Here is a 17,173-nt window from a genome sequence, read left to right as displayed (position 1 = left end):
ACTTGCTCTTGTTCTTTGGTTTACTCATCAGTGGTTCTTTCAAAGCATTGAACATAGTTACACATTTTCACCATCTTAAATTGGCTTTAAAGATATAAGTTTGTATAAAATAATCAGTGTCTTGTCTTCTTGTAGAGTAAGTTCTGGTTTTTCAGCAAGTTAAGGGTGTGGCAGTATTGGATTGGTATATTTGGCATTCAATGATAAGATGTACAGACTAAAGGACTCTCTAGTGAGAAAGAGGTCTTGGAATAGAAAGATATAACATTTGCTGATTTGCTGTCATAAACCAGTGAATGTTTATTTACCATGCTCAATCTTATAGCATTACACCAATAACAAACCCACCATGTCAACTGACAACAACATTATAAACAACACTACCACCCCCACCTCCACCAACAACAAAAAAACCATCACTACCACCAACACCACCACCAACAACAACAATAACAAAAATGACACTACAACCAACAACAACAAAATGACACTGCCACCACCACCACCAACAAAAACAACGAAAATGACACTACCACCACCACAAACAACAACAACGAAAATGACACTACCACCAACACCACCAACAACAACAAAAATAACACTACCGCCACCACCAACAACAACAACAAAAATGTCACTACCACCACCACCACCACCAACAACAACAACAAAAATGTCACTACCACAACCACCACCACCAACAACAAAAATGACACCACCACCAACAACAACAACAAAACAACACCACCACCACCACCACCACCAACAACAAGTTTTTTTCCCAGGATTTTGTTATCATAGTACATTGAAGTGTTTATATTTTTCTATGTAAGAGATTGATATTAGAATACAGATATTTATGTTGTATAATTATTTTGAGTTATGTTTGGTAGCCAAATAAACAAGTGCGAGCTCATCTATGGCAGTCACCTCATATTGATGTAAGATATCTTATATTCACTACTACCTGTAAACTTGTTTAAAAACCTCATAATGATATAAGATATTTTATATATTCACTACTACCTTTAAACTTATTTAAAAAATTATCAGTAAACAATCAGAATTATCATTAAGAAACATATTTTTTATTAAAAAAAATACATTCAGTATTATCATTGGATTATGATAATCAAAAGCTTAAATTTCAAGTAATGTCCTTTTTGATACAAAAACTTTCAATCAATTATTGATTTACTGATTCAGAGAATTTTTTCTTCTGCAGTTATTTAATGGTTTAAACATTGTTTTATAGCAAGCAGATCATCACTTCACATTTAGACCAGTCACAAGTGAAAGAAGTGTAAGGGTCCTATAAATGTTTGTCCTTTATTGTTTGTCTGTCTGTCTGTCTGTCTGTGAGGGGAAGTGGAATTGGAGAACATTTCTTTTGATTGACTTGTAACTTTTGTTTTCTTGTTGGTTTATTTGCCATTAGGGCAAAGAATAATTGATACTTTTATTGTTATTTGATTGTGAACAGAGTGGTAGTAAATTGATATTAGAGACTGTTGATTATACATGTAATTTGTTTGTATGTGTGTGATCAGAGGGGAATTGATATTGTGATATGTCATTGTTTACAGAGTGATGGGAATTTCATTGATTTACATGTACAAAGTCATGTGATTGTGAATTGGACAATGATGTTTAAACCTTAACTGTGATTGTAATGAGGGTGATTAGAATCTAATGATAGAAATTGTTTTTGATATCAATGTGTACATGTATGTATATGACCAAAGTGATTGACGTTTAAATCTGTGCAATCTCTCATAGGACTTGACTTTTGTTAACCTAGGGGCCTAAGGAATATTTCTTCTATAAAACTTCTATGTACATGTTGTATAATGGAAAGATTAAACGAGACTTACCTTCGTAGAGGGGAAGTTGAAGTTTGATCAATATTTTATCAACCACAAGCCTCTTTTGGGATCACACAGAGATCGCATAGCTTGACCAGCGAGCTTACTCATCAGTCTTTAGAGTGTATTTAGATCATAATGGTTATATGATCTAAATATGGTAAAATGGCAAAGAAGCAAGATATATAATATAATCAAGGGTTGGGCTGGGTGGGTGTGTGATCCCAAAAGAGGCTTGTGGTTGATAAAATATTGATCAAACTTCAACTTCCCCTCTACGAAGGTAAGTCTCGTTTAATCTTTCCATTTTATCAACCACATAGCCCTTTTGTGGACCCCACAGAGATTTTAGAGTTGCTTCTTTACCATATATGTATAATTGAAAAATAACAATATAAACTTTGAATTGCTTGTACTAATATAGAACTTGAAATTAACAAACTGTTGTTAAACTGATACAATATTTACATGAATTAATAATAATTCTAAGGATAAAAAACAGACAACTTTAACATCTTTTATGAATTTTGTTGTCTGTTAAGTAAAGCTGTCTGCACTGTTGCATTTGACAAGTCATTGTCTTTATCATAAACTTTGCAAATGTGGCTGAATTTTTCCTGTCAGCAGTTTTCACTATTGTTTGTAAAAAAACACTGCCAAGTTTTGCTGCTGATGTTGTTGCAGGTCTGGTGCTATGCACACCATATTTTGTATTAATGCCTGATTTTATCATAACATTCTTTACCCATCTAGACACAGTTTGTTGAGATACAGATTTATGAGGTTTCTGTGTGCTTATAAGCAATTTCTTTTCAGTTCCTCGCAAGAATTTTGTTCTTTGAATATATTCCTTAAACGTTCTAACTATACACAGATTTGGATTTTGATGATATGTTTTTAATGTTATTTTCTCTAGGTGATGACCAGGTTTAGTTTGTTTTAAAATATGATTAGGATAGATAATGCAGAACTCTGGTTGTAATTCTATGTCATTAATTTCTATTAAATGAAGTGTCTGACATCTTTGAGCAGTCAAAAGTAAAAACAACATACACAGTTTACAGGAAAGTTGAATTAATGTAGTATCTTCCATTTTTCCTAAATGGGAGAGAACAATGTTAGTATCCCAAATTTCATTATATTTTGGTAAATTTGGTCTTAAAGTGAAAATGCCCGAAAGGAACCTTTTCATCAACTGATTATCACTAAAGTTATTTCCTCCACATAACGCAGTAAGATTGTTTATAGCTGCTCTAGCAGTCTGGAAAACACTAAATTTTCTACCTTTTCTATAAAGGACCACAAAAAATGCCAAAATCTGATTTACAGAGGGCTTAAAAGGATTGTACTTTTTCCCACAGAAAGATATCCAACTTTTGATATAGGATGCATATTGTTTTTTGGTAGATTTTCGCCATGATTGCATGATGATATCAATTGCTGTCGTTGGTACACCCTGCCTTTGGAGAGATTTCCTGATAATCTCAAGACAGCAAGTCTCATCTTTTTTAACGGATGCCTTCTTTCTGGTTTGTGCGGTAAGTATAATGCTGTCTGTGGGTTCTGGATCAAAAAACATGGGCCGCTGATGAGGGGAAGGATTGATGCCCACCAAGTTTGTGTCGTCCAAAGCGGACATATCAACACAGCTTCTGTCTCGTCTTCTTCTATTTTTTGTAGAATTTTGGCCATTAAGCTGAAAGGAGCAAAGATATAATACAGTTCATGATTCCAGTGCAATGTAAATGCATCAACAGCAAAGGCCATGGGGTCTGGAAGATATGTTACATATTTAGATAGTTTTGAATTTATTCGAGATGCAAATAGATCCATTGACATATCTGGAAATATTTTTAATATCTTTTCGAAAATTTGTTGTCTCAATGCCCATTCAGTATCTTCATTAAATTTCCTAGATAGCTTATCAGCTTCATCATTTTTAACACCAGGGATATGGGCTGCAGATAAATGAATTTTTCTTTCTAAGCACCATTGCCATATTTCTCTGGCTAAACTGTTTAGTTCTGATTTTTTTGCCTCCAAATTTGTTAACATATGAACAGCTGGTGGTGTTATCCATATATATACGAACATGACAGTTGGATACATTTTTACATAAAGACATTAATGCTAGCTGACAAGCTTTAAGTTCTAAAATATTTATATGATTTTGTTGTTCTGATGAAGACCACTGACCATTTGTTCTATTATTGTTTGTTTTGTCTACTGCCCCCCATCCTTTCTTTGAAGCATCTGAAAATATTATCAATTTTGGTTGTCCTTGAGAAATTAATTTTTTGCTGTCTGAGATGTTGTCAATCCACCATTTAATATGATGTTTTATGTTTGCATGAATGTACATGAATTTGTTGAAATCCCCTCTCGATTTTCGTAAATACTTTTCTTTAGTTTGTTCAAGAGGTTTATAAAAAAGTGGTGCATACTGTACTCCTGATTCTGCTGCCACCATCTTGCCGATGAGTCTTGCAAATTGCCTAATAGTTACTCTTGATTTCTTTATAATTTCTTGACACAATTTTTTAAGTTCCTGTATTCTTTCCGGGGTTAGTCTCACTGACATAGTTTCAGAACATAATAAAAAACCTAAGAATTGAACTTGTTTGCTTGGAGTTAAAGCTGATTTTGAAGGATGTATTGTTAGTCCTAGACTATCCATAAGCCTTACAGTTTCTAAAACATTCTGTTTGCAGTCATTAAATGTTGCCCCTTGTAAGCAAGAATCATCAATGTATGCAGTGCTTATGAAACCTTTGGCACGAAGTGATGCGAATACTGGTTTCATTAATTTAGTGAATACTCTTGGGGATGTAGTAAGTCCCATTACTAGTGCAGTAAATTGATATTTAGTTCCGTTAAACAAAAATCTAAAATATTTTCTATCATCCTTTCTTATTGGAATAGAGTAGAATGCTTCTGATAAGTCTACAGAAGCGAAATAACAGTCTTTGCGCATTGCTTCTGTTGCAGATTTCAGTGTTTCCATTTTGAAATGTATGTTTTCCATACATTCTAAATTAAATTTTTTCAGATTTAATATAATTCTTACTCTGCCATCCTTCTTGGGTCTAGTAAATATGTTAGAAATATATTCATTTTCTTCCTTCATACTATCATCCACTATTTCAATAATATTTGTGTTCAAAAATCTTTGTATTTCACAACTGATTAAAACTTCTTCTTCATCACTATATCTCAGAGGTGTTGGTATTGTAGTTTGTTTCGGAGTTGTCTGCAATTCTACTTCATAACCAGATATAGTTTTCAAAATCCATTGATCACTTGTTATTTTTGTCCAGTTATGAAAATGATATTTGGTTTTTCCCGCAATGAAGTTATCAGTGGTATTCCTCAGAACAATTTTATGATTTTTACTTACATTTATTTTCGTTGGATCTGTTGATCTTTCTTTTGAAAGTGTTGACTTTTGTGAGGAAGTTGTGGTCGGCTGTGTTTGTAAAATGGTTTCTGCTGACTGTATCCACTGTTGTATGGTTTCCGATAATGCTGTTTGGTCTTGCTGGAGTGCCCCCCTCCTCTTTTCCCTAAAAAAGGATTTTTTGGACCCTGTGTCATCTGTGGTGCTCTTTCCGAAAAAGCTTTTGCCTCTTCTTTCAGGTTGTCGCCAAATAATTGTGTGGCAGATGGCACAGACTTTTGACATATGCTTTTATATGTAGGATGGACCTCTTGAATTATTTTATCCCTTCGAGCTTTATTTGTGGATGTGATGCTGTGGACCATCATATTGAATGTGTCACTTAACAGGTCTTTCATCAATTCTCTGTCAACTGTCTTCGATACTCGGACATGGTCCAAAGCTTTAATAACTGGGACCAGACAGTCTGACAGTTGATGTACAGACTTCTGTAGCTTTGCGTCGATCAATTTTGTTGTCAGTTTTAATTCCCTCCACAAGAACGTCTCAACTTGAGGAGTTTGAAGGTTTGGTAGATTTTCTGGTCTTTTATGCTTTTCTCTAAGTTGTTTCATTACTTGTTCCTGTGGATCAGCCCGCAGACCCCTGTTTGTAAAGCCAGCAATTTTTTCTGACACCTTGTCTCCCGTTTCCAGTCTTTCTTTGAATTGGTTATCCAGTTCTTGGAGGAAATCATCATTTTCTTCTTCTCCATCATTGTCAGACTGTCTATCAGAAAATATATCAGCTACGTCTGCTGCATTATTTGTGTCATTTATATTTTCGTCATCATCGTCGTCCGAAGATGTGTCACTGTCAGACGTTTTTCGTTTTTTCGACGTACTCTCTTTGTTTGATTCATGTTTTCTCTTCATTGCTTTTAGATCAGCCTGAAGCTTTTCTACCGTTTCAGCAACTGCCGATAACTTTTTGCCATGATGGGACATCTCTTGCAACGTATTCGTCGTGTTAACGAAAATTTTTTCTCCTTTGCTAACGAATTCGCTAATTTTATCCCGTGAGGTGCCTCCCTCCTCGCGCGCAGCTTCAGTCTCACTTCCGCCCACGAGTGTTTCCATTTTTACACTGTAAACAGAAATCGGGATTCCCTCAAAATTACAATTTATTTGAACCCTATTTTTTAAAACATCATGCATAGATAAATTCTTAATTTCAAGGTGTTCAAATTTGAACAATTATTTATAATTTTTTACAGCAGTAGATGATAAATTAATTAATGTTTTATCGTTCGACACGATGCATAAATCACTGTTATGAATATGACCCGCGTAAGGGTCAGTTTATGGTTGCCGCTATTTTTAATGATAAAGCGGAAAATTGTTTGTACGTATAGCATGATATAGCTTATTGTAAATAAATTTATGGATTTCCAAATAAGAATATATTTGTATCTATATTTGTGCCTCCGTAAGAGGTTCGGGCTCATTTTTCCATGTTATGTAAGATCTCCGTAAGAGAATAATATTTTTTACCTCCGTAAGAGGCTAGGGTAATAATATCTCCGTAAGAGAATAATATTTTTTACCTCCGTAAGAGGCTAGGGTAATAATATCTCCGTAAGAGAATAATATTTTTTACCTCCGTAAGAGGCTAGGGTAATATTTTTTACCTCCGTAAGAGGCTAGGGTAATAATATCTCCGTAAGAGAATAATATTTTTACCTCCGTAAGAGGTTATGGTAATAATATCTCCGTAAGAGAATAATATTTTTTACCTCCGTAAGAGGTTATGCTATCACATGTCTGTACGACACTGTTTCAATAGCAAATTTTTTGTCAGTTTGCTACGTTTCCTTTACGGAAATGAGTAGACATCTTGTCTAAACGACAGAACAAAGGATTCTTATAATTATCGGTTATGTACTGAATTCTGAAAAAAGATATGAAATCACAACTTACCAGTTGGAGAATTTGTTCCAAAGTAAATTATTTCCCAAATAAAAATCTTAATTATCGTTGTAAAAAACACAAATTATCAATAAAGTTTAAACCGTAAAAATTCTTTGACTGACTTTGGCTGCTGATAAGCCTTGCACTGATGAGTAAGCTCGCTGGTCAAGCTATGCGATCTCTGTGGGGTCCACAAAAGGGGCTATGTGGTTGATAAAAGATAAATTGCCTTAAATTATGGAGTGGCAGCCACATTACAAAAGTGGTGTGTAGTGTGGTTTTTAATGTCTAAAATTGTATCATATGAATTAAGTTTGAAAAACTTGTTTCCAGATCAAGCTATATGTTTAGAGTTAGGGTAAAAAGTGTTTACTTTCACTTTAATAGATATTTATATATGTTTTATTATATAATTACACAGTATGATTTAGCCCAGGCCTACAGACCTGACTCTGAGGGGTACCGGCGTCATGTAAGATTACTGTAGTAAACGGACTCCAAGTGGTTTTTTTATATATTTTACACAAAGATGCTTCATTACACATATATACACAATATGATTTTTTTTCATGTTTTTAGCTTGGAAGAACAGAGTAGAAAGCTTTTAAATGCATGTATTTTTGCCTTTGTTTATTGTCCTGGATAAAGATTAGGATCCAATGTATAACATCCCATTTTGCCAATTGCAAAGTTTCATAAAATAAACAAAATTATATATTTCCCTGGCTTTTAATGTTTTTACATGTATAATTGTTTTAATTAAAAGCATGTTAAAACCCAGATGTAAACCCTAGATTTACCTTGCAAAGAAACCCAGGTTGAGAAAAGTTGTCTGCCAGAAAGTGTTTGCATTATTTAAATGAAAATTGGAAGACTAAGTCTTACTGTCTTCTTTGTGAAAACAAAGTATTGTTTTTTAATCAGATTTTTTTTTTTAGTACATGTTTTAAAATGCTTATATTAACACTGAAGAAAAACTTCTTTAACAAAATACAAGTAGTTTAGCTTTATTAATTGACAAACATATTTTGGCTTTCTTACATGACTCAGGCATTGGCACGTGCATAATGCACTTGGTTCAGCTTTTTCAGCCATGTAGCTTATTTACACCAATCAAGGAATTGAATTGAACATAACATAGGTATAAATAATAATAATAATAATTGGTCTTGACCAAGACGAGCCTTAACTCTTGCATGGATTTTAACTTTTGATTATTCTCCTTGGTAATTGACAGAGAAATTCCTGTTTTAAGCTTCATGTGAATTCTCTCTCTACAAGCACTATAAGTATTCATTGAAATGTTGACATATGCCTTCATTGGTTAAAGACCATGCCCCCTAACTTAGGCATGGATTTTGACTGAAATATTGCCCTTTGTGACCTAAAAATGTTCTGGTGTTTTCAAAGTTTTATGTTGCTGTTGAGAGCATAGATTTGTCAAAAGCCATTGTGACTTTCCTACTGATACAAAAACAGAATTAACAAAAACAGAATTAACTTCACTTGATGACAAAAGTATACAGCAGTGCATCTTGCACATTCTTATTTGAGGTGACTTTATTTGACAATGTCAAAAATATACAATTGTAAATCTTGTACATTCTTATCCAAAATGACTTTTTTTACATCAATACTTTGAAATTTAGATTGTTCACCATAGATGTATAACAATTATGGCATTATCAGGGATTTACGTTGTATTGAATGATTCAGATGTTGTTAATAGTGATTATAATACAAACAAATGTTTTTCATGCAGATATCCTACCCCCTTATTCTTGCAAGCCTGGAGGTAAAATATCATAAACAAAAATGTTACTTTTGTTTCCAGTTTTTTATACAGTTTTGTTAGTATTTGTTCTTGTTCCATAGAATATTACCTCAGTACAGGACACAGTTTATAATTATGTACCACTCCATCATAGGCTTAATAAGTTGTCAAAAGATTATATGTTACAGATTGATGTTGTTTTTTTATTTTCTTTAAAAATAGATCTTCTTATATTAGAATGGTTTCATATTTAAAGATGCTATTTGAAATGTGAAGTACATTTAAAGTATCTTATTATCTATAAGTTTAGAGTTCTAATTATGCCAAATTGAAAGTTAGATCTAATTATGCCAAATTGAAAGTTAGTTCTAATTAGGCCAACCGGAAAGTTAGTTCTAATTAGACCAAATTGAAAGTTAGTTCTAATTATGCCACATTGAAAGTTAGTTCTAATTATATGCCAAATTGAAAGTTAGGTCTAATTATGCCACATTGAAAGTTTTATTGGAATATAAGTATTAAGATTCTTAACATGTTTTATGAAAATAGAAATTTACTATTTAGAAACAGAAAGAAGCTTCTAATAATTAGATACACTAGTTAATTGGTTATGCTTATTAATACATTGATTTAAGTTTAGATGTTGAAAGTTTTATTTATTTTGTTTATGCATGGAAATATATTTTGATTGAATTTTCTTAATTATAGCATTATACTGTTTATTAATAATGTATTTTGCTATTTCCATTGTTATATCAATATGAAAACATTTCTTCAAATATGTACTTTTTTTGTAAAATAAAACAAAACAAAACAAAGAAAAAAAATGTTTAAAAAACTTTTATATTTTGAAAAAAGCAAGAAGTCAGTATTTATTGAATAATGTCAATTTACATTTTCACCAAATAAGTTATTTCATTTTCAAATTATTTTGTTTTATATCTTTGGCATTGTAAATTAAAAAAACAACCTTATTAGGCAGATTCATGTATGGATTTTGACTGTTACATGTATAAACAAAATCTGCTCTGATAAAAGCATTGAAAACATAATGATTTTACCCAATAAATATAGAGTATTTTTTTAATTCTTTTTGCAAATCTGTTTTGGAAACATTGTTATAAATTGGTTTACAAAATACTTTACTGTTTCAAACACTGTCATGTTTTATAAAAATGACAGATATTTGATGGCAACTTAGAATTTCTTTGGTTCAAGATTGTAATTTAACCGCAGTAAATATTAACTTTTGTATTAGTTACAGCTTTTGTGGTAACATATGAATGACATGTTTGTTTTAATGATTTTTTTTTTCAATTATAGTTGCGAGATCGACCTTTGATCGAGAAGTTTTACGAGAATGGAAAGAAATTTTTAACCATGTTCCCGGACGGAACTGGCAACGTGTTGTATCCTTTTTATTTCCTATAAAAGATTAAAAAAAATACAATTAATTGTATAATATGAAGCCTTGTTTTATAAAAAAGAAATTATAAGCTGCTAATTAAGTGTTATACTCTTTCATCTGCTGAATTTGTGTATTTGATTAACCCCTCTTAGTTCCAGCAAGTTAAGGGTCAAGATTTACCCTACTTTAAAGTGGCAATAAGCTTTTTTTCAAAGGTTAAATATGTTATTTTTAGATTATAAATTGTTTCATACAATGGTCAAATGAAAAGGATTAAGGTGGAAAATGAAATTTGCCATTGTTAAAAAACAAAAAATAAGGAAACATCTTGAAACCTAGATAATCTACTGCTCTCTATGTGTAAAGAAGTAATGTGGACAATTTGTTTCCCAATCTTCTATTTCTAGAAACGAACATTGCTGTCGCGTAATAAATAGCTCTTGGGCTGCTGTGTTGAAAAAGGCCGAACAGTGATAATTGATGCACTTTTCCGATTTAAAGTTTCTGAAATACTTAGTTTGAAACAACACAGAATTGTTTATCCAACAAAAAATTGAAAACTAAAGGCCACTTTAAATTAAGGACAGACCATTTGAAAAGTAAGTGATTTCAATAACAGAATACAACAAATGGAGCTACAAATAGTATAGATGTGCATGTTTATTTTGGCTTTATACTGATCACTGCGATGATCACGTGACCAAAATCGTACAATGGGCTCATAAAATGGCGGCTTAAACGCTCGGTAAAAGCATTGAAATTGAGGTAAGTTTTCAGTTAACTTTACATTTACATGTAAAACTAGGCTGCACAGAACCTCTGTATAAAAACCACGTACACACGTACACACGTGTACATCAGCTTAAAAGTATTTACAATACAAAAATGAAATACAAACGTACATTATATAGAATTTATTTCACCAGCAAAATATTTGTTTCATTTACATACATAAAATGTCATACCATTTTGACAATTATTTTGGAAATAAAGTCAGTTGTTGTTTTTTTTTTGTATTTCAGACGCAGAAAAAAGTGTTCCTTTAAATGAAAAGCATGTTTACGTATATCTATGGAATATATACATGTATAGTATATTTTAAATTTTGATATTGTGCTTATATTATCGTTAAATACTTAATACATCACACCACATTTAGTAATTCAATATCTTTACATGAATCGGAAATTCTGATGTGTTTGTTTGCCGCATTATTGCAAATCGTATAGAACACGATCAGCTTCATGTCGTCACGAGCAGGTACACAAGGGGAAGGTACCCCATAAATGTTGTGGGACATGGTTCCTGTGTTTCGGCAAATGCAAAGATATAGGTTTTTATTTCATGCTTTCCAGTGTTTTATTGTAATATATCAGATGATTATATTCTGATAAACCACTAGTGAAATTTATAACAAAAACAAAAAAACCCTGACTATTTCCAAAATAATTGACAATTTAATGTATGTAATTGAAACATATATTTTGTTGGTGAAATAAATTCTATATAATGTACAATTTTTTGTTTGTATTTTATTTTTGCATTGTAAATACTTTTAAGCTGATGTACACGTGTGTTATCAAAGCATAATACTATTTAGATGAGAATGTATAGCAAGCAAACTGAATTCATTTAATTTAATACTTCGATCTTCCTACTTTTCACTTTCAAATATCATATTTGTTTGATTTCAAAGACAGGAAGCGAGAAACAAGCATAAGTCGATAAAAAAAAAATAGACGAAATAGGACAGGCAATAAAATCATTCGGCCATTGTACTCCGACCATTGTATTTGTTTTTCGTTAAGCAAGTTTACAAACGGTGGAAATTGTTCTTGACGGGCAAACTTGCAATTGTGCACAAGATGTCATTGCTGATTTTGCTCAAAATGCTTTTCTTTTACAGAAAACAATGCATTTTAGTACCTGTTCGGCCATTGTACTCATCACCCAAAACAACTTTTTCGACTTTCTAGCCTAAACAGGGAGAGCTACAAAGTAATCAACAGAACAGTACGTGGTTTTTATACAGGGGTTTCATGCGACCTAGTTCTACAGATAAATGTAACTTTAAATGTATGCTTACCTCAATTTCACTGCTTTTACCGAGCGTTTAAGTGGCCATTTTATGAGCCCATTGCACGATTTTGGTCTCATGACCATCCGCAGTGACTGATGGCAAAGGCTCAGTTAGTTTTACTGTATGTTCCAGCAAGTTAAGAGCCTCGATGTTTTTAAACTAGCTCACTTGAAATTTAACAATGCCAGAAAAAAATAATTTTTATACTGTAAAAATAATTGTATATCATCATAATCAGAAAGAGACAAGTTGCTGCTGGAAAAAATATCTTTTTTTATACATACAGTGTAAAAGAACTTGCACAGAAATGTCTCCCTAACAGGCTTCTAATGGCTGAGGGGTTGCCTTTAAGGGTAAATGCATCAGAATTGCAGCCACTGTTTATCCATGCTTGATCAAAAAATGCCAATAAATGAGTTAAAATTACTGGAGTCTATGCATATCTGAGGTGGTTTTCACCCCTGGTGTTGCTTTAAGTTTATAACACATGAGGTTTGCCGAAAATCATCTTTCTTGTTTCGGCACCATGTGAACTTAATTGTGTTGGTGCACCATAAAACCTAACGAAACAAACAAAACAAAGTATCCTTAACAGAGTAATTAGTTATCCATCTGGAAATCTTGCCATCCTGCTGTCATCTGTAAAGCTAGGTCAGTATAACTACACGATACATCCAGATTCACAGAGGTCAGGTGTGGCCGCAGCATTTGAACCAAACGGTCTTGGATACTGCTACTTTCCTAATGGCGATATCAGGTAGGGAAAGTCTAAATTCTTTAAAGGATTTACCTGACATCCCTATTTAAATTAATCAAATAACTATAATAATTGGCAATTATGGCAATTAAATTTTATCAGTAGGATAACTTATCAGTTTTCTATCATGGTCAGACTAAATAAATTTCTATGGTAAGCTAATGTTGAAAATTATGAAAATTAGAATTAAATATCAAAATGATTATTAATTTATGTTGTATTTCATTAAAAGCCTTTGATCTTGAGATTTCTAAGGTAATTATGCTTTTCTGTGAAATTAGGCCATTAGGCTGAAAAAATGGCTTCTTTCAATATACTAGTGGCAAGGATCATAGCCAAAATTGAAATTTCATTTCTTTGTTTTGACCTTAATTAAAATTCATTTATCTTATTTTGATTTATTGAAGCTAAGACTGTTTTGAATGCAATGTAACATTTCTGATTGATGCACGGTCATAATGGACCTGTTGTTGTAATTAAATGTTGTTCAGGTTAAAATCTATGTTGTTTAACTATACAAGTCCTAGGTTCTGCTCTCATAATTATCATTAATGAGTTGATAAAATTGCTGATTGTTAGATCAGTAATAAACAAGCTGATAAAACATGACATAGCAAAAAAAATTTTCCTGACCCACTTTTAAGACAATTTTTGGTTAAAGATTTTATAAAACTTAAATGTGGCGCTACATTTGTACTATTGAATAAAAAAAGATATGTTTTTAAATGGATTAATGCTTTGTTTGCTTCATGGCATTTACATCTTTGAAAAATTATTTAAACTTGACAACTTTTTTTTGAGTTTAGCTTTGAAATTGAGTTATGTCCCTTGCACTGCTTAACAATTTGCCTCACTACAAAAATATAAAACTTCCTGTTAAGTTATCATAAAGATTAAAAATTTTGAGCATCCTGTGTTACGGTCAATTTAAACTATACAGGTGTATAATTGTTATGTACTGATGATTTAGTGGTGTCATTGCCAATATTAATGTTGGCCACCAACAGTTGCACTATTGAAATAATATTCAGTATTTTGAGAGATGTGCTTTGTTAATTAAAGTGTCCTGAAGTGATTTGAAATTCTAAACACATCTAGCTTTATATTCTATAGTTACTTACTTTGTATTTATTTATATGAAGGTCAAATAAATTATTTTCTTTTCTTTTGAAAAGTTGAACCTGCATATAATTTTAATAACTTGCTTCTATTGTAAGGTTATATATAGATCAGTATGGGGGAATAGAGCTTGATAACTTTGGTGCCAGACGTCGTAAATGGAGCTGGAAAGATCAGGTCACCCACGTACATGCCCCTCCCTTCCAGCCTATATGTATAGGTATAAATAGACATATGGGAATACGTGTTATGAGCCAGGATAATATATCCCTGACATTCAGCGCTAGTAAGAGAAGTTGTAGATTTAACATGGGATCTAGACTTAAGGTATGTAATGTGTATCATGATTCATATAGTACTTGATAAGCAATGAATGAGTGTGTTATTATTGTTGAAACTTGTATTTACATAATTGTAGTGATCAGTGTATGAAATTATCTTAATTTTTAAGGAAAAACTTTGATTTTTGGTAAGTTGTTTTACTGCCTGAAAGGGTGTATTTGCCTAAGTTGCTAGCTGAATAAAATAAGATAATGCACCACTACACTTGCAAACTCTGGTGCATTTACATAGTCTGGCACAATTACAACAAAAAATCAAATTCTAGTACAATACAAATGGCACAATTTCCAATTCAAATTCTTGAACAATTCTAGGTCTGGTACATTTACAAATTAAACTTCTTGTACTACTGTATACAAAATCTGGCGCAATTCTTGTTCAAAACAAATTCTTGCACAATTAAAAAATTGAAGTACAGCTCTTTTGAAGATTTTGCTTGATAATAATTTAATTTACTACTACCAAACATTGTAAAAATTGTCTAAACATGTTTATTCAATATTGATATAAAGATAATTTAATATTATTCAAATGATTGTTTATTGTAGTTGGTGGCTCCAGAGAATGCTCCACTTAAAGAGGTGGAGGAGGAATATATTTTCCTAGAGGAGAAGAAAAATCATGTGGAGTAAGTGATAACACTTATTATTGTGGAACTTTTAAAATTATTTTTATTCCTCATATTGGCCCCTTTTAGTTCTTATCATTTTACTTATTGGGTGTTCCTTCCCTCCTTTCGCTGCCCTTGTGTTTTCACCCAGTTTTGATTGGTGTCTCCTGGGTGCCCTGCTGTGGTGGTTGGATCTTGTCTGGGGCTGCATCCTGTGAACTGAGATGATTGCCTTTGCCTTGTTGGTCTTTTTGTATACATTATTGATAACATATTTGTCTATCTTACATGTGATGATGGTTCAATTTATTTGGTTAGTTTGAACCAGTTTGAAATGATAACCATCTAAGTACATAAATGAAGCTTGTTATCTTGTGAAAGTTTATTTGGTATAATTTTATTTATGATGGTTATAAACTGTATCAGTCCCCTATTGATGAATTACTGCAGCTATGAAGTTTTGGATTCAGTTATGTTATCTCTTTAAAATATCCTACCAGATATCTGGTATAATATTTATTTGTTTTTGTGTGAAATCAGTTGATAAAAAAGACCAACTAAAATTATCTTTGATACTTAAAAAGGTACATACCTACCAAATAATTCGATATTGAAATGCTCAAACTAAGGTATAAACTGTGACCACTGTTCTATTTCACTTATATAAAGGTCTTATAAAAACAGATTTTATTTTTTTTGAAATTGCTGATATATTTAATGGGTTTATATATGTTGTTAAAAATGAAGGCCATGTGTAGCCTTAATCAATCATTAATTATGTACATTTACATTTATAAAATTGTTCCTGGTTAATATGTTTCTTTGCTTATTTTTACTGGATTGAGACATCATTGAGTAACGGTTAGACAATAATAAGAAAGAATTAGGGGAGAAGCGTATTCTTATTATTGTCTAAAACCGTGACATTTAACTCTCACTAGTAAAGTCATAGTCTTACACATATCTCTCTAAATGTAAATATGCAAAATCCGCAAAAACGGTATAGAATTGAAAATAATTTATTAGTTAATATATGGGAAATGAACAGTCAGAAAGTTTCAAATTTAGGCTTCCTCATTGGACAGAAAAGGTCAAAAATGAAATTGTCATGATATTTTTTATAAAGTTGTTTTTTGTTATTTCCAGTGCTTTATTGAATAAGGTGGCTAACTTGCTAAAATTCCCGAACAACCCAAAACTGGAGAAGATGTTGCCACCTCTGCATATAACGTCCAAACAGACGAAGACTGAGAAGATGAAGAAAGATCGTCAACTGTACCTGGCGCAACAATCTGCTCGGGAAAAGAAACAGCCGTCCATTACTGTAACTTCATAAGGAATTTGTTACATAGGAATATTTACATTTTATATTTACATATACATATATTTTGACATATATTTTGACACAAATGCTTGTTCGATTGTAAATAATTCAATTCTTGTTAATTTGTTGGGACCTGTTCATTGTTATGGAACAATAAAATCATTGATTTTGTTTTTAGTTTATTTATTATTTTTGAGTTTTCCATTTTATTTTGTATTAAGACAATGCAGCAATAAAATATCTGCCAACGAGTTTTAGATAGAAAATATGTGTTTTATATTTTTTTGTTAAAAATTATTATGGTTTCTTTAGCATATATCCAGGTTTGTGTTTTTTTTTAAAAACTTGTCAAATTAGTGAAAATTGTTGTCAAGTGTAAAAATTAAATGGTATAATAGAACATACATTTTTCAAGATTTAATCTTATTAACTATAGACTGAAACTTAATTTTAGAATTGATTTTGTTTTTCTAAAAATGTGCTCAAAATGAGAGGACCTGCAAAGTATTGTTGCATGAATATTCCTTAATTCTTTTTTAGGCCAAGTT

The 17,173-nt window shown here is 31.8% G+C and overlaps 1 protein-coding gene across 1 annotated transcript in view; it reads left to right on the top strand.

Annotated features, from left to right (window-relative positions):
- LOC132742853 (glutamate-rich protein 6-like) overlaps positions 1 to 16,796 on the top strand; it is a 51,305-nt gene extending 34,509 nt beyond the window's left edge. The window contains exons 15-19 of the mRNA XM_060731344.1: positions 10,309 to 10,394; positions 13,078 to 13,230; positions 14,448 to 14,676; positions 15,240 to 15,319; positions 16,448 to 16,796. Coding sequence (XP_060587327.1) covers positions 10,309 to 10,394; positions 13,078 to 13,230; positions 14,448 to 14,676; positions 15,240 to 15,319; positions 16,448 to 16,637 — 738 coding nt within the window. The 3' untranslated portion in view covers positions 16,638 to 16,796. The remainder of the gene's footprint in view (positions 1 to 10,308; positions 10,395 to 13,077; positions 13,231 to 14,447; positions 14,677 to 15,239; positions 15,320 to 16,447) is intronic.
- Positions 16,797 to 17,173: the final 377 nt, after the last annotated feature.

The sequence above is a fragment of the Ruditapes philippinarum genome, unplaced genomic scaffold, assembly GCF_026571515.1.
Source record: "Ruditapes philippinarum isolate M1 unplaced genomic scaffold, ASM2657151v2 ctg1334_1_1_1_1, whole genome shotgun sequence".
Taxonomy (NCBI): domain Eukaryota; kingdom Metazoa; phylum Mollusca; class Bivalvia; order Venerida; family Veneridae; genus Ruditapes; species Ruditapes philippinarum.
Note: the sequence above shows the minus strand (reverse complement) of the source record. Positions and strands in the feature narration are given on the sequence as shown.